We start from the raw sequence: 25,846 nt of genomic DNA on the forward strand, positions 1-25,846 counted from the left end.
GGCGTCACAGCGACGTCACACGGCAGCCGTCCAATAGCAGAGGAGGGGCGGAGATGAGCGGCCAGAACCTGCCGCCCACCTTCTTCCTTTCTCATTGCCGGTGGACGCAGGTAAGGAGATGTTCGTCGTTCCTGCGGTGTCACACACAGCGATGTGTGCTGCCGCAGGAATGATGAATAACATTGTACCTGCAGCAGCAACGATATTTGGGAAACGAGCGACGTGTCAACGAGCAATGATTTTTCACGTTTTTGCACTCGTTGATCGTCGCTCCTTGGTGTCACACCCTGCAATGTCGCTAACGGCGCCAGATGTGCGTCACTAACGACGTGACCCCGACGATATATCGTTAGCGATGTCGCAGCGTGTAAAGCACCCTTTAGTCCACAGCAGGTGGCGCAATGACATCACTGCACTGCACCGCTTACGTCATGACAGACAAGCCAGAAGATCAGTTTTTTTATTTTAATTGCCATGTAAAAAGACCTATAAAATCAGACATTATACTGAATGGGGCAACAGAGGGAGACATTATTACTGTATGAGAGCCCCAATTGGAGAATGTATACTGTATCGAGCTAGAATAGGGAACAATATTTCTGTATGTTAGCCACAGAGGGGGACATTATACTCTATGAGGGCCACTATACATTAATAAGGGCCACAAAGAAAATGTTATACTATAACAACTAAGGGAGACATTATACTGTGTGAAGGCCACAAAGAGGGAAATATACCGTATGGGGCCACAATGGCGAACATTATTAAACAATATATAAGGGACCTACAGAGAATTCTTAATACTGTATGTGGGCCACAGAAAAGGAAATTATACTGTAAGGGGGCAACAAAGGGGGCCATTATTTTCAATGAGGACTAGTAAAGAAAATATTATTACTAGATTGGGGTCAGAATTAGGAATAATATTGCCTTATTGGGGTCAGAATGAAGGACAAAATTCTGTGTGGGGCCCAGAATGGGGGACATTATATCATACGGGGGCCACAATGAGATATTATATAGCAGTGTTTCCCAACTCCAGTTGTGGCACACCTGGGCTTCAGGCGCCACAGGGTATTACACCACTTTTACGGGGTAATATTCATTCCGGGTTAGGAGGGGGTTATCTGCTGGTGCCTTCACAAAACACACACATACAACAGCAAGGTGCTTTCCCACAAGGGTTTGGACTAGGGCAGACAGGGTAGTTAGCCATCACGAAGCATGGGACTTCCCCAGTCACTAGGACAACCACTGGTGACAGGCACCACATCGGGTAAGAAGTAGGTGCAATGATCACACTAGAGCAGACTTTCCTGGGCACAGCTTGGGATAACATCTAGCACAGACAACTGGAGTTGAGCGTTCCTCTCTCTTATTGGGCCTGTGACTTGAAGCTGGATGCTCGGCTCCAGTTCCGGATAGCAACCGAAGGACACTTCACTAAAAAGACTTTCATGGGCACCAGCGGTGACTGCCGACTATCCAGGATCGGCTGGAGCCAATCGTGGCTGAGAATGGTAAGCTGGGGCAGCGCCTGAACTAACTGTGAGTAAAAGACCTGGAACCACAGCCCCTGCCTCTGCCTCTCATTTTCTGGTGCTGCCGCGGACCACAGGTGGCGTCACGATCTAAAAAGACTTTCCTCACCGTCACTACCACCCCCATTCTCCATCTATCCTCCTGTCGACCGCCTTCTCTCCCTCCTGTACATCTCGTGGTCATGAAACTGGGCCAGGCCAGCCCGTGACGACGCAGAGGATCTTCACCCCTGGCCTGGTGACGTGTCGGGTGAAAACATCTCAACCCCGGGGTGTTACATTTGACGTCACAAACAGGATCTTCGTGCCCGCAACAACCAGGTACTGTGCTGTGTTGAACTTTCTGTTTATGGACTGTGTGTGGTGTATTAGCAAAAACAACAGGCGCCATTGTTCACAAAGAGCGGAAAAAGAGGAGGCATGCCTTCGTGGGTGGAGCACAGATAAGCGTGCGAAGAAGAGCTCCGCTGCCGGAAAATTACTAGGAAACCCCTTGTCTCCAGCCAAGAGCGGGAACTGTTTTCCAGGAAAGACTGAACAGCTTATTTGAACTGCATCTCCAGATTTTGGAACTGAGTAAAGACATGGCTACTCTGATCAAGGTAATGCAGACCAAACCAGGGGCCCAACGACCGGTGACCGTTAAACTGGTTTCCAGTGCTGATGACCTTCCCTGGCGACGACGCGGCAGAGACCCGTTGTCCCAAGTTCCTGATTGTTATAATGCCGATGGGCAACCCATCTGTCGCCGTTGTGGTAAAGCGGGACATTTTGCAAGGGGCTGTCCCCTGAGTGTCCAGAACCAGGGGGCCGGGATCGGTTCCCTGGTACAGCCATCTCCAGAAGCAGCAGTAAAGAAAGAGTGATAGTAAATGTTTTCTAGTATAAAAGTTAATGTTGATTTACTATGCTGCACATTGAAAACTGATATGACCTGTTGACCTGTTTGAAAAAGTTTAAATGTTTGAAATGCTTTATTTGCTGTGTCTCCCAAAAAAGAAAGAAATGTTGGTTGGCTAAATGCATAACAAAATGAGGTAGTCCTTGTAAAATGTTGCAGCCCCAGAGTGCTGCCATTTGGGAAATGTGGCACCCCTGGGCTTCAGGTGCCACATGGTATTACACCACTTTTACGGGGTAATATTCATCCTGGGTTAGGAGGGGGATTACTGCTGGTGCCTTCACAAAACACACACGTACAACAACAAGGTGCTTTCCCACAAGGGGTTGGACTAGGGAAGACAGGGTAGTTAGCCATCACGAAGCATGGGACTTCCCCAGTCGCTAGCACAACCACTGGGGGCAGGCACCACATGGGGTAAGAAGTAGGCGCAATGATCACACTAGAGCAGACTTTCCCGGGCACAGCTTGGGATAACATCTAGCACAGACAACTGGAGTTGAGCATTCCTCTCTCTTCTTGGGCCTGTGGCTTGGAGCTGGAGGCGTGGCCCGGGTATCGGAAAGCAACAGAAGGGCACTTCACTAGAAAGACTGTCGGTGACCGCCGACTAACCGGGATCGGCTGGTGCCCATCGTGGCAGAGATCGGTACTCCGGTGCCGTCGCCCAGCGCTGTGGCGCCGACGGGGCTACTACCACCCCCGCACATTCTCCATCTTCCTCCCTGGGGTAACCCCACTCTGCCTGTGAGGAACCAACACCATCTCAGCTGCGACCCTTACCATCAGCCCCGGAGAGCAGCACCAGCAGCTGCGGCCCAGCCCTGGCTGGTGGACTACAGATGGCGTCACGATCTAAAAAGACTTTCCTAATCGTCACTACCAACCCCATCCTCCATCCTTCCTCCCATCCACCGCCTTCCCTCCCTCCTGTACACCTCGGGTCACAAAACCAGGACAGGCCAGCCCGTGACGACGCAGAGGATTTGCACCCCGGCCCGGCGACATGTCGGGTGAAAAACCCTCGACCCCAGGGTGTTACATTGTCATCAGTAGCCACAAACAATGCACATTTTCAAGACTTAGCTTTGCACAGGTGATGGAATTATCACCTGTGATGGTGATTAAATTATCACCTGTGCAATACCCTCCTAACCCAGGATGAATATTACCCCGTAAAAGTGGTGTAATACCATGTGGCACCTGAAGCCCAGGGGTGCCACATTTCCCAAATGGCAGCACTCTGGGGCTGCAACATTTTACAAGGACTACCTCATTTTGTTATGCATTTAGCCAACCAACATTTCTTTCTTTTTTAGGAACATGCACTGTTGGTAGCTCCTGAAGATTGGAATTGGGAATACTGTTATACAGTATGGGTTCCACAATACAGAACATTATTACTGCATGAGAGCAATAGAAGGAGATATACTGTATGGGGGTCACAATGGGGGACATTAAAACTGAATGGAGGCCACAGAGGTAAACATTATACTGTATTGGAGCCACAGGTGGGGCATGATACTGTATGGTGACCACCACAACGAGGGCCACTATACTATATCATGGTCACAGAGAGAGAGATTATACTGCATGGGGGTCAGAATGGGGGACATGATACTTTATGGGAGGTCATTATTACAGTAGGGGGGCAATGAGGGGGCATTATACTGTATGAAGGCAACAGTAAGGGATGTAATACTGTTTGGGAGCCTCTGAGGGGAATATCATATTGTATGAGGGCCAAGAGGGGGACATAATTCTGTATGGAGGCCAGAATAGGGGACATTAGACTTTATGGAAGCCACAGAGGAGAACAATACACTGTATGAAGGACATTATATTGTAAGGCTGCAAAGACGAGACATTTTACTAAATGGGGCTAGTATGGGTATTATTATTATATTGAAGCAATATTCTGGAATATTATATAGTATAGTAGCCAAACTGAGTGGACATTATGTCTGTATGAGAGCCACAGTGAGGGACATTATATTGTATCGGGGCTACAAAGGGAGAACATTATAACTGAAGGGGAGTAGCAAAGGGGCATATTATATGGTATGAGCTCCACAGAGGAAGACATAATACTGAATGGAAGACACACTATATGAGGGCCACATAGGGAGACGTTATACTGAAATGGGGGCCATAGAGGGAGACATTATACTGTAAGGTGCACATAGAAAGGGATATTATACTGTATAGAGACTAATGATGGGGACCTCATACTGTACGGGTATCACAGACAGACACTATATACTGTATGGCTTTATTATTACTATATTAAGGACAGAATGGGAGACAGATTACTATATTGGGGCCAAAATTAGGGACATTACTACTATGTTGGACCCAGAATGTGGGATATTATACTGTATGGGACAAGAATTGGGGGTATTAATGCTTTATTAGGACCAGAAGGAAATTATTAGCTTATAGAGGACAGAATGTGGGATATTATTACTGAATGTGGAACATTATAATATATTGGGCCAATTGAGTAATAGTATAACTGTATAGGGGAAATAATGGAGGACATTATACTGAATGGGGCCAGTTGTGGGACATTACTACTCTATGGAGTCCAGAATGGGGGATATTATTTGCTTCCCAACCTCAACCCAATTTAGATAAGTTTGACAGCAGAGTGAAGATACAGCATCCAATAAAAGGGAACTTCATTAAAGTGAACCTGTCAGGTGCAATATGCACCCAGGACCACGAGCAGTTCTGGGTGCATATTGCTAATCCCTGCCTAACTGTCCCTGTATATGTAGCGCCCCTCAAACCATCAGGGTGCTACAAGGTTCTGCATCCCCACAAGGATGCAGGGCCTACCCCCTTAGGGACCCATAACCCCAGTGCTGTTACCAACAAAAACCCAGGTAATCCCAGTTTTCCCCAAGAATCCCCCATACAATGGTACCAAGCTAGGGTGGGACCAATGGATGGCTGTCTAGAGGTGGAGCCAATCCAGTCCACTAGTTGACCAGGTGGGAGGGGTAGACTGTGGAGAGTAGGGAGTTGAGAGTTGACAGGCGAGGAGTGAAGGTGGAAACAAAGTGACGTCCTGACTCGGATTAACGGTGACCTGGTACCCAGGAGAATTGGTTGCCGGTGGAGTACTCCCGGAACTACGCACCGACGGCGTAGAGGACCCTAAGACAGGAAAGAGCTTCAAGCCGACCTGTTAACACCTGCACAGCAAAGGGGACCATCAAGGACCTTGCTGACCCTAATGAATCTTAAGACTCAGTAGCAAAGGGAGAACCGGGGACAGAACCAGAGACTCCAACCTCACAGGCTTCATGCTACCATCAGGCAGACAGAAGTGGACATACCACAGAACGGGGACCCCCAGTTTTCTATACCACGGGGACCCACTTACCAGAGACAGGTGCAGGGAAAGAAGGTACCAGAGAACTAAACTGGCACTGGGACGAAGGGGACCTGGAGGCGAAACCAGCCGGCCTCGGGCAACCAGTTAACATCTGCAGAAAGTGAGTAAACCAGTTGCACTGAATACTTGTGTGGACTACCTTCTTCCAACACCCACTGCACCATACACCCTCTGGGGCAAAACCCTACTTGTGGAGGGTCTACCATTCTAGCTGCCAATACCACCAGCCCCAATAAAGACATTCTGCAGCGGCGGCTCCCTACACTTAGCTGCAACAATGCAACTGGCGTCACAAGTGCACATTATCATATTCTCCCCTATAAATATCCCCATTACAAAAAGGGCCCAGGGCACGGAACCGAGTAATGGCCACCACCGTTACATCCCCAAGAGAGACATTGCCCGGAACCCAGTACCCCATATCTCTGGGTGCGACATATACATTAGCATAAATAAACAAATCTTTAGAAAAAGTATTTCTAAAGATTGTTTCTTATATGTTAATGAGTACAGGGACTAGTCCCAAGGGCGTTTCTCCCCTTAGCTGCTCGGCCCACATAGCATGCTAGCACACCCCTGTGGGCGTAATAACATGCTAATGAATGCGCAGTGACGCGCACATACCTCACTGTTCATGGCGGCTGGCGGAGGAAGGTTGCACACTGCGCATGATCTGGAGTACCCGGGGCTTCATCATAGTGTGGTCCGTGGGACATCAGTGATGCCAGAAAAAAACGGACTTGTCTCCGTGTGGCAATCACGGACACGTGTGTATGCTGCACATGTGACGACCTGGACACCCCAGGAGTTACAGGTGATTACACTCACCACATACACCCCACCCCAGTAAGGTACCACCAGTTAACCAAAAGACCTGATTTCCTCCTTCAGAGTCAGACAGGCACACCAGGTGGGCGGAGTCAGGCGGATAGACACGCCCTCTGAGGAGTCTGCTGGCCTGAGGCAGGAAAAACACAAGCAGATAGAGGCGGATGAAGTTAGGAGAGAGGAGTGAGAGGAGTCAGTTTTACTTGGGGCCTGGGTTGGAGCCTAGGACCCCAGATCAGTCAGGCAGGCAGACGGTAGTGGCCGCCTGCAGGAGACTGGAAATACGACTGGTGGAACCGTAAGGGACCGGGACAGGGTAGTGGCCCGCCGAAACCGAACCGGGGAGACAACTGGATACCGGAGCACCAGGCAGGGTACTCAGACCCTGAAATAGGCTATAAGCCACAACCATAGTCAAATCAACTGATTGTGGTCTGGACCTCAGGGGTTCATTCCCACCTAAGTCCCGATTGAAGGCAACAGCCCAACCCGTCCGGATAGGAGCCACCGCCAGAGGCCAGAGATCCAAGTGGCCAGCGTCTGCGGGCAAACGGGCTCCTATAACACATTTACGCCGGGGAGCGCGCTACCAGTGCTCAGGCACAGTAGCCAAGATCACATACAGGTGCTGGAGAAAGGCGGACATTACCAACCTATTTGGAGAAACTGCAGCCGGCTGCGGGCCCCATTCGTCACCCCGTTTGGTTTACCAGCGCCTCCAGTGTCTTGTATCAGAGTGAGTACACCAGTGCCCTCAGGCACCGCACCGCGCTGCACTGTCACACTGCACCCTGCACCCCGGACCCTCACCAAGCGGGCCCCGGGACCAACACCCCCTACCCACGGAGAGAGGAGTGAAAGGAGTCACGAACTTTACACCCGTGGGTGGCGTCACGAACTTTACAATACAACCACCCCACCACCCCCTGCGTGCACCGCCACTACACCCTTCCAGAGCGACGTGACCCCCGGGTCCGGAGGCGCTCGAACCACCGACACACGTGAGCCCGGACCCAAGTGGCTCAGCGGTCGCAGCCGAGGCCGCGGGGCGGTACACACAGAGACACGGTAAGTGAAAAATCACTGATGTGTGCACAGACCCATTGATTTTAATGGGTTTGCATATGTCAGTGATTCTGGTACGTATAAAAAAAACCACAAATGTACCAGAATCACTGATGTCTGAAACAACATATGATGGCTCACTGAAGCTGATCGCATCATGGATCCAACCAGCTTAATTTCCCCTCTTCTTCTACCGTGTTGTAGAGACAAAGCTGCCTGTGCTACTGTGGCACACCAGTGTCTGGGAGTCACAGTAGTGTTGCCCTCTTCACTGGGAGTGATGCTATGCCTGGAAGCAAGAAGGGGGGTATATCATGTCAGGTACATTTACATGTAACACTTCCTATCTCTGGGCCAGGAGCTCAGAAACATTTTGAAAGGGAGCTTCCCTGTGGATACTGATCTGGAGGAAGGGTTACACTGATACGCAGGAACAGGAAGAGGGAACCGAGAACAGCAGAGGCAAGGAACAAGTATGGTCGCTGCAAGAAAACTGTCTGATAAGCTTTCCACGACTGAGCACAGCAACCAGGACGCCGGGGTCCTCGACTCTTGGGTACTAAAGGCCCATCAGTGAAGCCCGGAGGGCAGGAGATTTCATGTCCCCTGGCCCACAAGCACACCATAGGCAAAGTAGCCCGGGACAGCAGCTACAGAGGTGGTGCTCACTACTAGCTCACGCTGCCCACCATAAGGGATCGAACTAACAACAACAAGAAAGCATGGTCCTTGTGCAGCTCCAGGCCACAGGGACTCACACACTTAGCACAACAAGGAAGGCCTCAAACCCACCTGGCAAGGTGAAACCCCTCATTTCTTTCAGGCTAACCGGAAGCACAACATACTCTGGAACAGACTCCCGGGCCTGTATTAAGATCTGCCAAGTAAAGGTAAAGGAAACTTCCGCCTCTGTATTATTCAGTTATTACCACCATCCCGGGTCCTGCATCCCAACGATAATTCACAGAGACTACTACTCCCATCCTTCCTGGGGCCTAGCTCTACCTGATGAGATCTACAACACCCGAGCTGTGTTACTATCCGTCCCTGCAGAGAGAATCATTGTGCAGCGGCGGCTCCCTCATAGTCGCATACCACAGGTGGTGTCATGAAAGATAACTACTCCCTCCATCACCACCATCCCCATCATTTTGGTTGACACCACAAAATTGTAACGCCCTGGCAAAACCAGGTAGTCACACAGATTAGGCTCCCGCACAACACTTCTCCCACACAGGGTTAAACCAGCCAACAAAATCCTAGTCACCCCCCTCAGGGAAGGACAGACACATCCGTGGGCAGGACCAGGCGGAAGGAAAACGCCCACCTAGGGGTCTGGAGAACCCAGGGCGGGAAAACAAGGAGTTGAGTGGAGTTCAGTTGAGTTGAAGTCTAGTTTGGAAGAGTAGTGGAAGAGGAGTGAGAAAGTTAAGCTCAGTCAGCTGAAGTGAAGTTCAAGTTGACAGGCGTCGGGGTTGGAGCTCCGGCGTGCTGGCTAGGTGGCAGACGGTGGACAGTGCCAGCAGGAGACGGGAAGACAGCTGCCGGAGATCTGAGGTGGACCGGGGCAGGGTTGTAGCCCGCCGGTACCGACACCGGAGAACCGACCTGGAAACTGTGCACAAAAGGGGGTACTTGGACCGTGAAGCCAGGACTGGCACCACCTAAGTCCCAAAAAGTAGACAACCACCCACTGAGAGGGATAGGGCATTCGCCAGGGCCCGGTAGATCCCACGGGTCAGCGTCTGACGGGCACGGCCCCCAACCAAAGGACCGGGAGCAGACTCCTGTGTTACACACCTGGAAGTCCATCACAGAAAACACAAAGTGCAGAGGAAAGGGACATTGAACACCAGCCCGGGTGTGGGACCAGAAATACACCCCCTGCCAGCCACCATCACCTTTGTTTACCAAAGGACTGATGTGATTTATTCAATCATGAGTAAAGCCCGCTTTACACGCTGCAATGTATCTTACAAAGTGTCGGCGGGGTCACGTTGTAAGTGACGCACATCCGGCATTGTAAGGTACATTGCAGTGTGTGACAGGTACGTGTGATTGTGATTGAACGTTAAAACGTTCATCGCATACACATCGTACCTTTCTCTAGAATTGCACATCAGATTGTTCATTGTACCCGGGGTAGCACACATTGCAGTGTGTGACACCCCGGGAACGATGAACAGATCTTACCTACATCCTGCGGCTCCCGGCCAACAATGCGGAAGGAAGGAGGTGGGCGGGATGTTTACGTCCCGCTCAGCTCCGCCCCTCCGCTTCTATTGGCCGGCTGCCGCGTGACGTCGATGTTACGCCGAACGTCCCTCCCACTCCAGGAAGTGGACGTTCGCTGCCCACAGCGAGGTCATATGGAAGGTAAGTACGTGTGACGGGGGTTAATTGTTTGTGCGGCACGTTGAACAAATTGAACGTGCCACACATACGATGGGGGCGTTGCAAATCGCATACGATATTGTATGCGAAATTGCAACGTGTAAAGCAGGCTTAACATCCATGGTCTGACCGGGTGCGCTGGCCCCTGCCGTTACCATCCCCTGCATAGAGACATTGGGCCCCGGGAGTTGCACAAAAGCAGCGGTGGTGCAACACCTCACCACACAATGTCTGTGGCGTCACAGCCAGTTCTCAACAACACCCGTACAAATACGTCCCCCTTTTATTCGAAGTGTCCGCGCGACCCCCGGATCCGGTAGAGTCCCTCGAGCCATACCGCAGTTCCGGATCCGAGCAGCACGGCTGCTGGCGTGGGGGCGGCACAAAATCACAGAGCCGGGCCAGGCCACTGTGACAACCTAAACTCCCCAAGATCCCGCGGGCGCCTCACTAGCATCTTAGGTGAGCAATCATTTTGGACCATCAATGCATAGATTCAAACTGCCAATCTTCAGGAGCACACCATCCTCTTAAAAGCAGGAAGTTGTGTGTCAAGGAGCTGTGCACTCCAATAATCACACTGAGTTTTTTCAGTTTTTGGAGCAGAAACTAGAACACAAACTGCTCACAAACCTTACAAATCCTCTTTAAAAACTCATATAGCCCCAAATATTGGCATTTACACACTTTCCGCTGCAAAAAGCTGGCTCATACCCTTAAGGGTTTAAAAAACACATAACATGCTTTAACACTAGAACTACTGAGTTAGTCATTTTGACTACTTTGCACCATTTATTTCTATATAGGTGTCACGAGTCCAGTAGTTCTAGTGTTAAGTCTGTGGTGCTCAATTGTCTGTGGTGCATAATCATAACAGTCTGTGGTGAGTAATCATAACAGTCTGTGGAGCATAATCATAACAGTCTATGGAGCATAATCATACCAGTCTATGGTGCATAATCATACCAGTCTGAGTGCGCAATCATGACATTCTGTGGTGCGCAATCACAGCAGTCTGTGGTGCGTAATTGAGACGCCCCTGCGGTCACCAGGTGTCACAAAAATAAGGTAATAATTAAGGGAACAACCCAAGTCCAACATAACTGTGCCAGCCACTCCACACACACTAGCACACCAGGACATTTACACTCGCTGTACCCGGCTGGGAGCCTCACCTAGCCAGATGACAGGGCTGGGCAATGTTAGTTAACATGCATCCAACTGTGAGGAAGAGACCAGACCTGGGGGAGGAGAAAGTGACCTGGGAAGTGTTAGTGAGCAGTCAGTCAGCTTTGGATGTCCACACAACAGGGTCCTTCTGTGATTGGGGCTTGATGTCTCACTCCACAGCTTCTTTCCTCCTCTGAGTGGCTGTTCTTACAGCTCAGGTATTTGCAGTCTCCTTCCTTCTTTCAATGTATCTCAAGAGTCTCTGGTCTATCTTGACAGTGAGACAGTGAGAAGAGTTTAGGAAGTGAAAGAGGAAAGGTGTCAAGATAGACCAGAGACTCTTGAGACACATAGAAAGAAGGAAGGAGACTGCAAATACCTGAGCTGTAAGAACAGCCACTCAGAGGAGGAAAGTAGCTGTGGAGTGAGAAATCAAGCCCCAATCACAGAAAAACCCTGTTGGGTGGACATCCAAAGCTCACAGTACTTTGCACGCAGGGGTGCAGATCCCCAGAACAGACACAGACGTCGAGCCCTGTTAACTCTGCCAGGCGGGTGGGTTTCCAGGACTCATCTGCCAGCCTTTAAAGTCTGAAGCATCAGCATCTAAGTGGGGATCGGGACATATTCCCTTAAATAGTCCAAGCTGCCTGCGGCAGGACCTAGACACCAGGAGGACCTCCAAGTGCTCCACGCCAGGGAGGACCCACATACACAGGAGTGCACAGGTGGAGAGTGGCACCAGGTTGGCAGCCACAGCCATCAGGACATGGGCACACCTTGAATCCAGTACGTCTCAGGGCGTTGAACCAGTGAGTAAATGTCGCGGGCGGAGGGGTTGGGAACGCCGCTCGCCTGTGAATCGCTGGCGCTCAGGTCCGATGCTTTCTGCTCCTCGGTGGCTCGAGCACGGGGCCGGACCCAGGGCTCCAGCAGCGCCTCCACGCCCACGAGTGAAAAAGGTGGAGGTTTGTGATGGGATGTCGGTCGTGACGCCACCCACGGGTTGTGGTGATGGTGGGCACCACCGCTGCTGGTGATGGGGTTCTCCCGGGAGTGATGACGGAGAGCAGCTGAGGTGTTGGCCCCTCCATGGGTAGGGGATGTTGGTCCAGACCGCAATCAGAGAATTTGACCTTTTCGGCGGCTCCTAGCCTAGTCGGGGTCTGAGTACCCTGCCTTGGTGCTTGGCTTCAATCTGCTCCCCGGTTCGATACCGGCAGGCCACTGCCCGACCCCAGTGCTACGGTTCCGCTGACCTCCACCAACTCCTGCAGACGGCCACCACCGTCTGCCGACCTTGCTGATTGTGCCTGGGCTCCAACCCAGACAAACACAGTCTCTACTCCTCACACTTCCACTCTAAACTCCTTCACTCACTTAACTGAACTCACTACTTTTCCCGCCTCCAGGCCTGTGAACTCCTCGGTAGGCGGGGTCAACCACCTGACTCCGCCCCACCTGGTGTGGACATCAAGACTGGAGGGTGGCAACAAAGATTTTGTTTGACTGGTGTCACCTAACCAGGGGAGGGGGTATGTGTATGTGGTGTTTTTCTGTGACCCCTGGGGGTCGAGGGCATCACATAAACACCATCAAACTGCTCTCCTTGTCTGGACTGCTTCATTGCCGCATGCCTCCCCCTGGGAAAAAGCCCTGCTCGAGGATGGCTCCACCATTCACGCTGCCCCCATCCATCATCCCCAGTGGGAACCTGCAGAGGCGGCCCTATCATCCCTGACCGCAAACTGCGAGTGGCGTAGTCGGACTTTTATTTTATTTTTATTTTTCATTTAAAAACTGTTTGATGGTGCCGCCGGGTCCGGGACCCCTGGAGCCACAGACTGCCCGGATCCGAGCAGCTCAGTTTCCCCGGGGCGCAACACAATCATAACAGTCTGTGGTGTGCATCCATACTTGCCAGCAGTATATATCATAGTACAGCTGAATCCTGTATTTGGCATTTAGTTAGTAAACAGCACTGCATTGCAAAATTGGGAAATTACATGGCTAAATTGTGACTGAAAGATGCCCTAAACTGCCACCTGTATATTACCCTTTTGAAAAAATGTGCTAGAAATACAGTGCCTACAAGTAGTATTCAACCCCCTGCAGATTTAGCAGGTTTACACATTCGGAATTAACTTGGCATTGTGACATTTGGACTGTAGATCAGCCTGGAAGTGTGAAATGCACTGCAGCAAAAAAGAATGTTATTTATTTTTATATTTTTTTTTTTTTAATTGTGAAAAGTTTATTCAGAGGGTCATTTATTATTCAACCCCTCAATCCACCAGAATTCTGTTTGGTTCCCCTAAAGTATTAAGAAGTCTTTCAGGCACAAAGAACAATGAGCTTCACATGTTTGGATTAATTATCTCTTTTTCCAGCCTTTTCTGACTAATTAAGACCCTCCCCAAACTTGTGAACAGCACTCATACTTGGTCAACATAGGAAAGACAAAGGAGCATTCCAAGGCCATCAGAGACAAGATCGTGGAGGGTCACAAGGCTGGCAAGGGGTACAAAACCCTTTCCAAGGAGTTGGGCCTACCTGTCTCCACTGTTGGGAGCATCATCCGGAAGTGGAAGGCTTATGGAACTACTGTTAGCCTTCCACGGCCTGGACAGCCTTTGAAAGTTTCCACCCGTGCCGAGGCCAGGCTTGTCCGAAGAGTCAAGGCTAACCCAAGGACAACAAGGAAGGAGCTCCGGGAAGATCTCATGGCAGTGGGGACATTGGTTTCAGTCAATACCATAAGTAACGTATTCCACCGCAATGGTCTCCATTCCAGACGAGCCCGTAAGGTACCTTTACTTTCAAAGCGTCATGTCAAGGCTCGTCTACAGTTTGCTCATGATCACTTGAAGGACTCTGAGACAGACTGGTTCAAGGTTCTCTGGTCTGATGAGACCAAGATCGAGATCTTTGGTGCCAACCACACACGTGACGTTTGGAGACTGGATGGCACTGCATGCGACCCTAAGAATACCATCCCTACAGTCAAGCATGGTGGTGGCAGCATCATGCTGTGGGGCTGATTCTCAGCCAAGGGGCCTGGCCATCTGGTCCGCATCCATGGGAAGATGGATAGCACGGCCTACCTGGAGATTTTGGCCAAGAACCTCCGCTCTTCCATCGAGGATCTTAAGATAGGTCATCATTTCATCTTCCAACAAGACAACGACCCAAAGCACACAGCCAAGAAAACCAAGGCCTGGTTCAAGAGGGAAAAAATCAAGGTGTTGCAGTGGCCTAGTCAGTCTCCTGACCTTAACCCAATTGAAAACTTGTGGAAGGAGCTCAAGATTAAAGTCCACATGAGACACCCACAGAACCTAGATAACTTGGAGAAGATCTGCATGGAGGAGTGGGCCAAGATAACTCCAGAGACCTGTGCCGGCCTGATCAGGTCTTATAAAAGACGATTATTAGCTGTAATTGCAAACAAGGGTTATTCCACAAAATATTAAACCTAGGGGTTGAATAATAATTGACCCACACTTTTATGTTGAAAATTTATTAAAATTTAACTGAGCAACATTACTTGTTGGTTTGTAAGATTTATGCATCTGTTAATAAATCCTGCTCTTGTTTGAAGTTTGCAGGCTCTAACTTATTTGCATCTTATCAAACCTGCTAAATCTGCAGGGGGTTGAATACTACTTGTAGGCACTGTATGTAACATTAGCATACAACAAAATTCTAAAAATAATTTTCACACTTACTGTGAGTAGTTTTCTCATGAGGGATTGCAGAGATTTCTTTGTGACCTAACATAAGAAATGTATACAAGAAAACAGATGAAAATTACATTTTAGGCAGAATCCCCATTGTACAGATCGGTCACAATCAGAGAGGACATCCTGCATTCATAACATCACCCACTGCTTATGTAGCGCCCCACGAGGCAGGTGGTTAACCTACTCATTGCTGGGCAGTCGCGGGTCGAGACAAATACGTACAAATACGTCCCCCTTTTATTCGAAGTGTCCGCGCGACCCCCGGGTCCGGTAGAGTCCCTCGAGCCATACCGCAGATCCGGATCCGAGCAGCACGGCTGCTGGCGTGGGGGCGGCACAAAATCACAGAGCCGGGCCAGGCCACTGTGACAACCTAAACTCCCCAAGATCCCGCGGGCGCCTCACTAGCATCTTAGGTGAGCAATCATTTTGGACCATCAATGCATAGATTCAAACTGCCAATCTTCAGGAGCACACCATCCTCTTAAAAGCAGGAAGTTGTGTGTCAAGGAGCTGTGCACTCCAATAATCACACTGAGTTTTTTCAGTTTTTGGAGCAGAAACTAGAAGACAAACTGCTCACAAACCTTACAAATCCTCTTTAAAAACTCATATAGCCCCAAATATTGGCATTTACACACTTTCCGCTGCAAAAAGCTGGCTCATACCCTTAAGGGTTTAAAAAACACATAACATGCTTTAACACTAGAACTACTGAGTTAGTCATTTTGACTACTTTGCACCATTTATTTCTATATAGGCGTCACGAGTCCAGTAGTTCTAGTGTTAAGTCTGTGGTGCTCAATTGTCTGTGGTGCATAATCATAACAGTCTGTGGTGAGTAATCATAACAGTCTGTGGAGCATAATCATAACAGTCTATGGAGCATAATCATAACAGTCTATGGTGCATAATCATACCAGTCTGAGTGCGCAATCATGACATTCTGTGGTGCGCAATCACAGCAGTCTGTGGTGCGTAATTGAGACGCCCCTGCGGTCACCAGGTGTCACAAAAATAAGGTAATAATTAAGGGAACAACCCAAGTCCAACATAACTGTGCCAGCCACTCCACACACACTAGCACACCAGGACATTTACACTCGCTGTACCTGGCTGGGAGCCTCACCTAGCCAGATGACAGGGCTGGGCAATGTTAGTTAACATGCATCCAACTGTGAGGAAGAGACCAGACCTGGGGGAGGAGAAAGTGACCTGAGAAGTGTTAGTGAGCAGTCAGTCAGCTTTGGATGTCCCCACAACAGGGTCCTTCTGTGATTGGGGCTTGATGTCTCACTCCACAGCTTCTTTCCTCCTCTGAGTGGCTGTTCTTACAGCTCAGGTATTTGCAGTCTCCTTCCTTCTTTCAATGTATCTCAAAAGTCTCTGGTCTATCTTGACAGTGAGACAGTGAGAAGAGTTTAGGAAGTGAAAGAGGAAAGGTGTCAAGATAGACCAGAGACTCTTGAGACACATAGAAAGAAGGAAGGAGACTGCAAATACCTGAGCTGTAAGAACAGCCACTCAGAGGAGGAAAGTAGCTGTGGAGTGAGAAATCAAGCCCCAATCACAGAAAAACCCTGTTGGGTGGACATCCAAAGCTCACAGTACTTTGCACGCAGGGGTGCAGATCCCCAGAACAGACACAGACGTCGAGCCCTGTTAACTCTGCCAGGCGGGTGGGTTTCCAGGACTCATCTGCCAGCCTTTAAAGTCTGAAGCATCAGCATCTAAGTGGGGATCGGGACATATTCCCTTAAATAGTCCAAGCTGCCTGCGGCAGGACCTAGACACCAGGAGGACCTCCAAGTGCTCCACGCCAGGGAGGACCCACATACACAGGAGTGCACAGGTGGAGAGTGGCACCAGGTTGGCAGCCACAGCCATCAGGACATGGGCACACCTTGAATCCAGTACGTCTCAGGGCGTTGAACCAGTGAGTAAATGTCGCGGGCGGAGGGGTTGGGAACGCCGCTCGCCTGTGAATCGCTGGCGCTCAGGTCCGATGCTTTCTGCTCCTCGGTGGCTCGAGCACGGGGCCGGACCCAGGGCTCCAGCAGCGCCTCCACGCCCACGAGTGAAAAAGGTGGAGGTTTGTGATGGGATGTCGGTCGTGACGCCACCCACGGGTTGTGGTGATGGTGGGCACCACCGCTGCTGGTGATGGGGTTCTCCCGGGAGTGATGACGGAGAGCAGCTGAGGTGTTGGCCCCTCCATGGGTAGGGGATGTTGGTCCAGACCGCAATCAGAGAATTTGACCTTTTCGGCGGCTCCTAGCCTAGTCGGGGTCTGAGTACCCTGCCTTGGTGCTTGGCTTCAATCTGCTCCCCGGTTCGATACCGGCGGGCCACTGCCCGACCCCAGTGCTACGGTTCCGCTGACCTCCACCAACTCCTGCAGACGGCCACCACCGTCTGCCGACCTTGCTGATTGTGCCTGGGCTCCAACCCAGACAAACACAGTCTCTACTCCTCACACTTCCACTCTCAACTCCTTCACTCACTTAACTGAACTCACTACTTTTCCCGCCTCCAGGCCTGTGAACTCCTCGGTAGGCGGGGTCAACCACCTGACTCCGCCCCACCTGGTGTGGACATCAAGCCTGGAGGGTGGCAACAAAGATTTTGTTTGACTGGTGTCACCTAACCAGGGGAGGGGGTATGTGTATGTGGTGTTATTCTGTGACCCCTGGGGGTCGAGGGCATCACATAAACACCATCAAACTGCTCTCCTTGTCTGGACTGCTTCATTGCCGCATGCCTCCCCCTGGGAAAAAGCCCTGCTCGAGGATGGCTCCACCATCCACGCTGCCCCCATCCATCATCCCCAGTGGGAACCTGCAGAGGCGGCCCTATCATCCCTGACCGCAAACTGCGAGTGGCGTAGTCGGACTTTTATTTTATTTTTATTTTTCATTTAAAAACTGTTTGATGGTGCCGCCGGGTCCGGGACCCCTGGAGCCACAGACTGCCCGGATCCGAGCAGCTCAGCTTCCCCGGGGCGCAACACAATCATAACAGTCTGTGGTGTGCATCCATACTTGCTGAGTCAGCAGTATATATCATAGTACAGCTGAATCCTGTATTTGGCATTTAGTTAGTAAACAGCACTGCATTGCAAAATTGGGAAATTACATGGCTAAATTGTGACTGAAAGATGCCCTAAACTGCCACCTGTATATTACCCTTTTGAAAAAATGTGCTAGAAATACAGTGCCTACAAGTAGTATTCAACCCCCTGCAGATTTAGCAGGTTTACACATTCGGAATTAACTTGGCATTGTGACATTTGGACTGTAGATCAGCCTGGAAGTGTGAAATGCACTGCAGCAAAAAAGAATGTTATTTATTTTTATATTTTTTTTTTAAATTGTGAAAAGTTTATTCAGAGGGTCATTTATTATTCAACCCCTCAATCCACCTGAATTCTGTTTGGTTCCCCTAAAGTATTAAGAAGTCTTTCAGGCACAAAGAACAATGAGCTTCACATGTTTGGATTAATTATCTCTTTTTCCAGCCTTTTCTGACTAATTAAGACCCTCCCCAAACTTGTGAACAGCACTCATACTTGGTCAACATAGGAAAGACAAAGGAGCATTCCAAGGCCATCAGAGACAAGATCGTGGAGGGTCACAAGGCTGGCAAGGGGTACAAAACCCTTTCCAAGGAGTTGGGCCTACCTGTCTCCACTGTTGGGAGCATCATCCGGAAGTGGAAGGCTTATGGAACTACTGTTAGCCTTCCACGGCCTGGACAGCCTTTGAAAGTTTCCACCCGTGCCGAGGCCAGGCTTGTCCGAAGAGTCAAGGCTAACCCAAGGACAACAAGGAAGGAGCTCCGGGAAGATCTCATGGCAGTGGGGACATTGGTTTCAGTCAATACCATAAGTAACGTATTCCACCGCAATGGTCTCCATTCCAGACGAGCCCGTAAGGTACCTTTACTTTCAAAGCGTCATGTCAAGGCTCGTCTACAGTTTGCTCATGATCACTTGAAGGACTCTGAGACAGACTGGTTCAAGGTTCTCTGGTCTGATGAGACCAAGATTGAGATCTTTGGTGCCAACCACACACGTGACGTTTGGAGACTGGATGGCACTGCATGCGACCACAAGAATACCATCCCTACAGTCAAGCATGGTGGTGGCAGCATCATGCTGTGGGGCTGATTCTCAGCCAAGGGGCCTGGCCATCTGGTCCGCATCCATGGGAAGATGGATAGCACGGCCTACCTGGAGATTTTGGCCAAGAACCTCCGCTCTTCCATCGAGGATCTTAAGATAGGTCATCATTTCATCTTCCAACAAGACAACGACCCAAAGCACACAGCCAAGAAAACCAAGGCCTGGTTCAAGAGGGAAAAAATCAAGGTGTTGCAGTGGCCTAGTCAGTCTCTTGACCTTAACCCAATTGAAAACTTGTGGAAGGAGCTCAAGATTAAAGTCCACATGAGACACCCAAAGAACCTAGATAACTTGGAGAAGATCTGCATGGAGGAGTGGGCCAAGATAACTCCAGAGACCTGTGCCGGCCTGATCAGGTCTTATAAAAGACGATTATTAGCTGTAATTGCAAACAAGGGTTATTCCACAAAATATTAAACCTAGGGGCTGAATAATAATTGACCCACACTTTTATGTTGAAAATTTATTAAAATTTAACTGAGCAACATTACTTGTTGGTTTGTAAGATTTATGCATCTGTTAATAAATCCTGCTCTTGTTTGAAGTTTGCAGGCTCTAACTTATTTGCATCTTATCAAACCTGCTAAATCTGCAGGGGGTTGAATACTACTTGTAGGCACTGTATGTAACATTAGCATACAACAAAATTCTAAAAATAATTTTCACACTTACTGTGAGTAGTTTTCTCATGAGGGATTGCAGAGATTTCTTTGTGACCTAACATAAGAAATGTATACAAGAAAACAGATGAAAATGACATTTTAGGCAGAATCCCCATTGTACAGATCGGTCACAATCAGAGAGGACATCCTGCATTCATAACATCACCCACTGCTTATGTAGCGCCCCACGAGGCAGGTGGTTAACCTACTCATTGCTGGGCAGTCGCGGGTCGAGACAGGCGATGTCACAGGTGGCCTTGCCCGCTTCCATTGCCTTGAGGCGTACAGCAAATGAAGGGAGTGGATTGGTTGGGAGAGTTTGTCGTGACGCCACCTGTGGTGTGCGGCCAGGGAGTAGCAGTCGCTGCAGAATTCCTCGCCGGGGCAGGTGTAATGGCAGCCGGGATGGTATCGCTCCCCACAGGCGGAGCGGGCCCCGGGTGGATAACGGGGGTTTGGCGGTCCCTTGGAAGCGCCGAAGCGTGGGGCAATGTCATTGCTAATCAGAGTCTGAGTCGGCAACTGCGGTTCCAGGTTCTTTTACTCACTCATTTAAAGCTGCACCTAGGTGCTGTGTCTGCCGCTGTGGACTCCGGTCAATCCCAAGCAAGTAAAGGGGCCACCACCGGTGTTTGAAGAGAGAAAGAGATAGAGAGTTTCCTATTCCTAGGATGTCCCTCTCAGCAGTTAGGTACCCGGGCTGAGCTCCCGCTCCAAGCTCCGGGCCTAGTAAAGTCCAAGAGTTCCAGAGGTGTCTTGTCAGAACTATCTTCCCGACGGATCTGAGTGTATGAGTGTGTTGTGCCTACATCTACCCCCAAGGGGACCCTGCCCCCCAGGTGGCTGGCTTCAGTGACTGGGGAAGTCTCATGAATCGTGATGGCCACCTCCCTCCCCACCCGGAGCTTACCCTGAGAAAAGACTCCTATGCTTCATGTAGAGTGTGAATGTGGAACACCGGTGATTAACCCTCCCTTACCTGAGATGGAAAACCGCACCTTAACTGAGGTGCACTACCCTGTGGCGACCAGAGCCTCAGGGACGCCTCACTTATATTCTGATAAGAAAGATTATCAGTGGATCTTTATATGAACACTATGGTACCCAAGGAAATATTACTATATGGGGTACAGGAACTGTGGGAAAGTGTGATTAGAAATTGTCACTAGAGCTTTTACTATTATATGAACATTATAGCTGGCTTTATTACATGTCCACTATAGCTATGGACTGAAATATTGTGTTAGCATTCATTTATAAGCAATTGTTATTAACTGTATTGTCCAGCATATGTACAATCACGTAACTAGAACTCCTGTACAGACACTATATGCCATTAAGTAGGTAATATATAAAGGCATTAGTGTGGTTATATATGGTAGTATCTTTCTGCTGTATTGAAGTATTGTCCTTACATGTTGCTATTTTTTGGAAAATGTTTTCTTAATATTCATTTACATATTTTTGGGGAATGGTTTGATCATGATAGATGAAAGCTCTTGATACTGATCGTGGTAACGTAGCCTTATGCGGGCGTCATACAAGACGATCTATCATGCGATGCATCGTCGGGGTCACGATATTCGTGACGCACAACCGGCATCGTTTGCGACGTCGTTTCGTGTGACACCTCCGAGTGACGCTGAATCGGTCACAAATCGTGAGTCGTGTACACGTCGCTTAATTTTAAAAAATCATTTATTTTTCATGGCGCCGGTTGTTCATCGTATCCGGGGCAGCACACATCGCTCCGTGTGACACCCCGGGAACGATGAACACAGCTTACCTGCGTTCCGCGGCACCCGCTGGCTATGCGGAAGGAAGGAGGTGGGCGGTTCTATTGGCCGGCGGCTCTGTGACGTCACTGTGATGCCGACCGTCCCTCCCCTTTCAGGAAGAGGATGTTCGCCACCCACAGCGAGGTCGCTCAGCAGGTAAGTACGTGTGATGGCGGTTTAATGACTTTGTGCGACACGGGCAGCGATTTACCCGTGACGCACAAACGACAGGGGTGGGAACGATCGCTCGTGCGATCGGACGATAGATCATACTGGGTGATGCCCGCACTAGTCAGCATATGCCCTTAAAGGTCCCATCACACACAGAGATAAATCTTTGGCAGATCTGTGGTTGCAGTGAAATCATGGACATATTGTTCCATTTGTACACAGCCACAAACCTGGCACTGATTGTCCACAATTTCACTGCAACCGCAGATCTGCCGCAGATTTATCTCTGTGTGACAGGGTCTTAAGAGTTTAAAAAAAAAAAATTAACAGGCTTTAACTCGGTGGTGCACAATCATAACAGTCTGTGGTGTGAAATCATAACAGTCTGTGGTGCACAGTTATAACGGTCTGTGGTGCATAATCATAACTGTCTATAGTGTGCAATCATAATGGTCTGTGGTGCCTAAGCATAAGGCGGGCTTTACACATTGCGACATCACTAGTGTGCCGACCCCGTGCCGGCAGCCTGCCGCTGCTCGGGTCCGGGCCTTCCGGTGGGTGGCTCGAGGGTCTCCGGACCCGGGGGATCCCGCGGACACTCCGAATGAATAGGGTTGGAGGATGGTGGATGTAGGACGTATATGTACGGGCTTGGCAGCACTAGGTTCGTGATGCCACCCACGGTATGTGGTGAGTTTGGACACCCCCGCTGCAATTACGGGGCACCCGGGGGGAGATGTTGTGCAACAAGTTGTTAACCCCTCTGTTAGCAGGGACCCGTTGGAATTTGTTGGTGCAGGGAGATTGTTGGTGCGACCACAGGGTACTGGTGTACTCACTAGTGAAGGAAACACACGAGCCTCTGGTAAACCAAGGTGATGGTGGTCGGCTGCGTTCTGGTACCCCCCTGTGTGCTCCGGTTTCCGAGTTGGTTCCCCGGGTCGGTACCGGCGGGCCACTACCCTGTCCCGGTCCACCTCGGTTCCACCGAGCCGTCTTCCTGACTCCTGCAGACGGAGACCGCTGCCTGCCTCCTAGCCAAAGGCACCAGGGCTCCTACCCTGATACTTGTTAGTTTACTTCAGGCCTGACACACAGGCCTGACCTCCACTCCTGAACTCTGAAACTGAACTGTACTGTAGACTCACTGTTTTCTCGCCCCGGGCTGTCTAGACTCCTCGGTAGGTGTTTTCCAACCGCCTGGTTCAGCCGCCTGGTGTGTCCATCTAGCCCTGAGGAGGGTGACTAGGGTTTTAAGGTTGGCTGATGTCACCTGTGAGGGAATGGTGTAGTGCAGTGGCTTATTTGTGACTACCTGGCCTGGCCAGGGCGTAACACTAGCAATTGGTAGCGATGTCCAGCGCGATAGCACCCGCCCCCGTCGCACATGCGATATGTGGTGATTGCTGCCGTAGCGAACATTATCGCTAGGGCAGCTTCACACGCACATACTTGCTCTGCAACATCGCTGTGACTGCCGAACAATCCCTCCTTCAAGGAAGAGGTGCGTTCGGCGTCACAGCGACATCATCGCGACGTCACTAAGCGGACAACCAATAGAAGCGGAGGGGCGGAGATGAGCGGGACATAACATCCCGCCCACCCTCTCCCTTCCGCATTACCGTCGGGACGCAGGTAAGGAGATGTTTGTCGCTCCTGCAGGTTTACACACAGCGATATGTGGAGCTGCAGGAACGACAAACAACATCGCACCTGCGGTCGAACCGACATTATGGAAATGAACGACGTTACACAGATCAGCGATATTGTACGCGTCTGTGGTCGTTCATCGTCGCACCTAGGATTTACACGTTGCGATGTCACTACCGGCGCCGGATGTGCGTCACTAACGACGTGACCCCGACAATATATCGGGAGCGATGTCGCAATGTGTAAAGCCCCCCTAACAGTCTGTTTAGCGTAATCATAACCGTTTGTGGTGCGTAATCATAACGGTCTGTTGTGTGCAATCATAACAGTCTGTGGTGTGTAATCATAACATTCTGTGGTGCACAATTGTAATGGCCTGTGGTGCATAATCATAACTGTCTGTGGTGTGATAAATTAAATACCAAGATAAGTCATATAAAGTAGATATTGATTCAAAACCATATAGTCTTCACTACTTATTATAAAATCAATTTTATTAAATAATCAATCACAAACATACATAAATACTTAAATAAGAAGTAGAGAGGAAGTAAAGAGACAATCTCCCTATCCTGTTTCCTTCCTACAGTACGGGGGTCGGCGTCCTAGATCAATGACGCCCCCGTTCAACGACGACTAAGTCCCTATATTGAGCCCTTCCTATAACAGATATAGTGCACCCCTTCTGGTAGATTGAATTCCCAGAGTATTATCACCACGGTGGATAGACAGTGCACAGTCCGGGGTGACTTAATTGTAGCTGATAGTATAGCATTAATTTGGGGTGGGGCTTAGGGGTCGTCTGTGATTTGTCAAATCTGTCAGTGTGCTCAGAAAGATAGTTGTAAAGCACAGTTTAAATAAGTGTGCTGTTCAGAGAGTATTCAGCACATAACTGGTGTGCTCAATTTGAGGACATATTTGAGACACACAATTCCTAAACAGGAGTGCCCACAGTTACATAAGTGCCCGACGCGTTTCACCCATTAACATCTCAATGGTGTAGGGCTCATCAGAGGCTTGAGGACAAATTCTTGATAAACTCCTTATTTAGATATCGGAGTAAGTACGGTCCTATTAGTCACTGGGCTAATAACGATGATATGATCCTAAGATCCATCTGGTATCTCATCAGGATGATGATCACCTCATTATATACGAGCTCAAATCAGCTTAAATGTCACTTCAGATGTATTTATATAAACAATATTGCAGTTGTTACGACCACCAGAATCAGGGGAAACAGGCGACCTTAGAGATATGTACAGGTAGTCAATTTTCATCCCACAGAGGGATCTACCTCCATAAGTAGTCCGGGTTCGCAGTATGCAAGACCCAAATCCTGGTTGCTGACCCTAAGTAGAGCAGCCGTTTATGTCATACAGTGGTGACTTCAGCAACCCAGGTCACTTGCATCCGTCTGCATAGGGTATAGGTCCTGCACTGGCGTACAACAGAGAACGTTGTACGTCTGTATTCTCCAGGGTCAGGTCCGGTGGAAGGAACCTATCCTGCCGTGCCTCGTTCGTGGCTGATTTATCTTGGTTCTATTTCCCTCTCTGCCCTGCCGGATATAATTCCTGCTCTGCAGTGTGTGACTCTGCTTCCTGTAAGCAGATGCCGATACATTTGAAAGTAATGATGAGACCGAGCGCAGCGCTCCCTTCTCATCATTGTCCCGCTGGTGACTCTTGTCTGACAGCTCGGCACAGCGGGGACGTCACTACTACGCAACAGTCGTCGTCGTGTTGAGGTGTGCAAAGAACAGACAGCGGCGAGGAGAGGTGAGTATGCAGAGCCGGCTGCTATCCATGGGCTGGGTAGGGCAGGGGGCCCAGGCTGGGTTAGGGCAAGTGGCCCCAGGCAGCCCCACCTCTAGCAGTGCCGGGGCCATCTGTGTCGGCCGGGGCTGCACTGCACCTGCAATTGTTCGTGTGCTGCCCTGGCCGTGTCACAGTTAACAGACGCTGCTGTGTCTGCTAACTGTGACATCACGCAGTGCGCCCTGCACTGCAGCTTCCCGCCAGAGAGGATCTGTACTGGAGCCTGCAGGCCGGACCGGAGACCAGCAGGGGGAAGGAAAGAATTCCCCTATTATGTGTGTATGTTTGTGTATATTTATGTCTGTTTGTGTACCGCCCTGAGAGGGGCCCGGCCGCTTCTCCGCTGCTCGGGCCGAGCCGCTCGAGGTCCAGGCTCGGCTTGTCGGTGGCACGAGCGCCTCCAGACCGGGGGCCACGTCGCTCTGTTAAGGGAAGGGAAGTAAGGTGGTGGTGGTGTGGGACGAGGCGCGCAGCCGGGCGGGCCGCGTTGACGTCCTACGGGTCGTGACGCCACCCACGGGTCGTGACTTTGTG

The 25,846-nt window shown here is 50.1% G+C and overlaps 1 protein-coding gene across 4 annotated transcripts in view; it reads right to left on the reverse strand.

The window, feature by feature from the left end:
• Positions 1-25,846, reverse strand: part of LOC142310594 (uncharacterized) — a 200,356-nt gene that overhangs the window by 116,585 nt on the left and 57,925 nt on the right. For 2 of the 4 annotated variants that reach the window (XM_075348121.1, XM_075348115.1), the window contains exons 7-8: positions 19,901-19,945; positions 15,031-15,075 (exon numbers count right to left, since the gene is read on the reverse strand). In XM_075348121.1, the coding sequence (XP_075204236.1) occupies positions 15,031-15,075; positions 19,901-19,945 (90 nt within the window). The remainder of the gene's footprint in view (positions 1-15,030; positions 15,076-19,900; positions 19,946-25,846) is intronic. The other 2 variants (XM_075348136.1, XM_075348127.1) reach the window with 2 other exon arrangements.

The sequence above is a fragment of the Anomaloglossus baeobatrachus genome, chromosome 1 (genome assembly GCF_048569485.1).
Source record: "Anomaloglossus baeobatrachus isolate aAnoBae1 chromosome 1, aAnoBae1.hap1, whole genome shotgun sequence".
NCBI classification, from domain to species: domain Eukaryota; kingdom Metazoa; phylum Chordata; class Amphibia; order Anura; family Aromobatidae; genus Anomaloglossus; species Anomaloglossus baeobatrachus.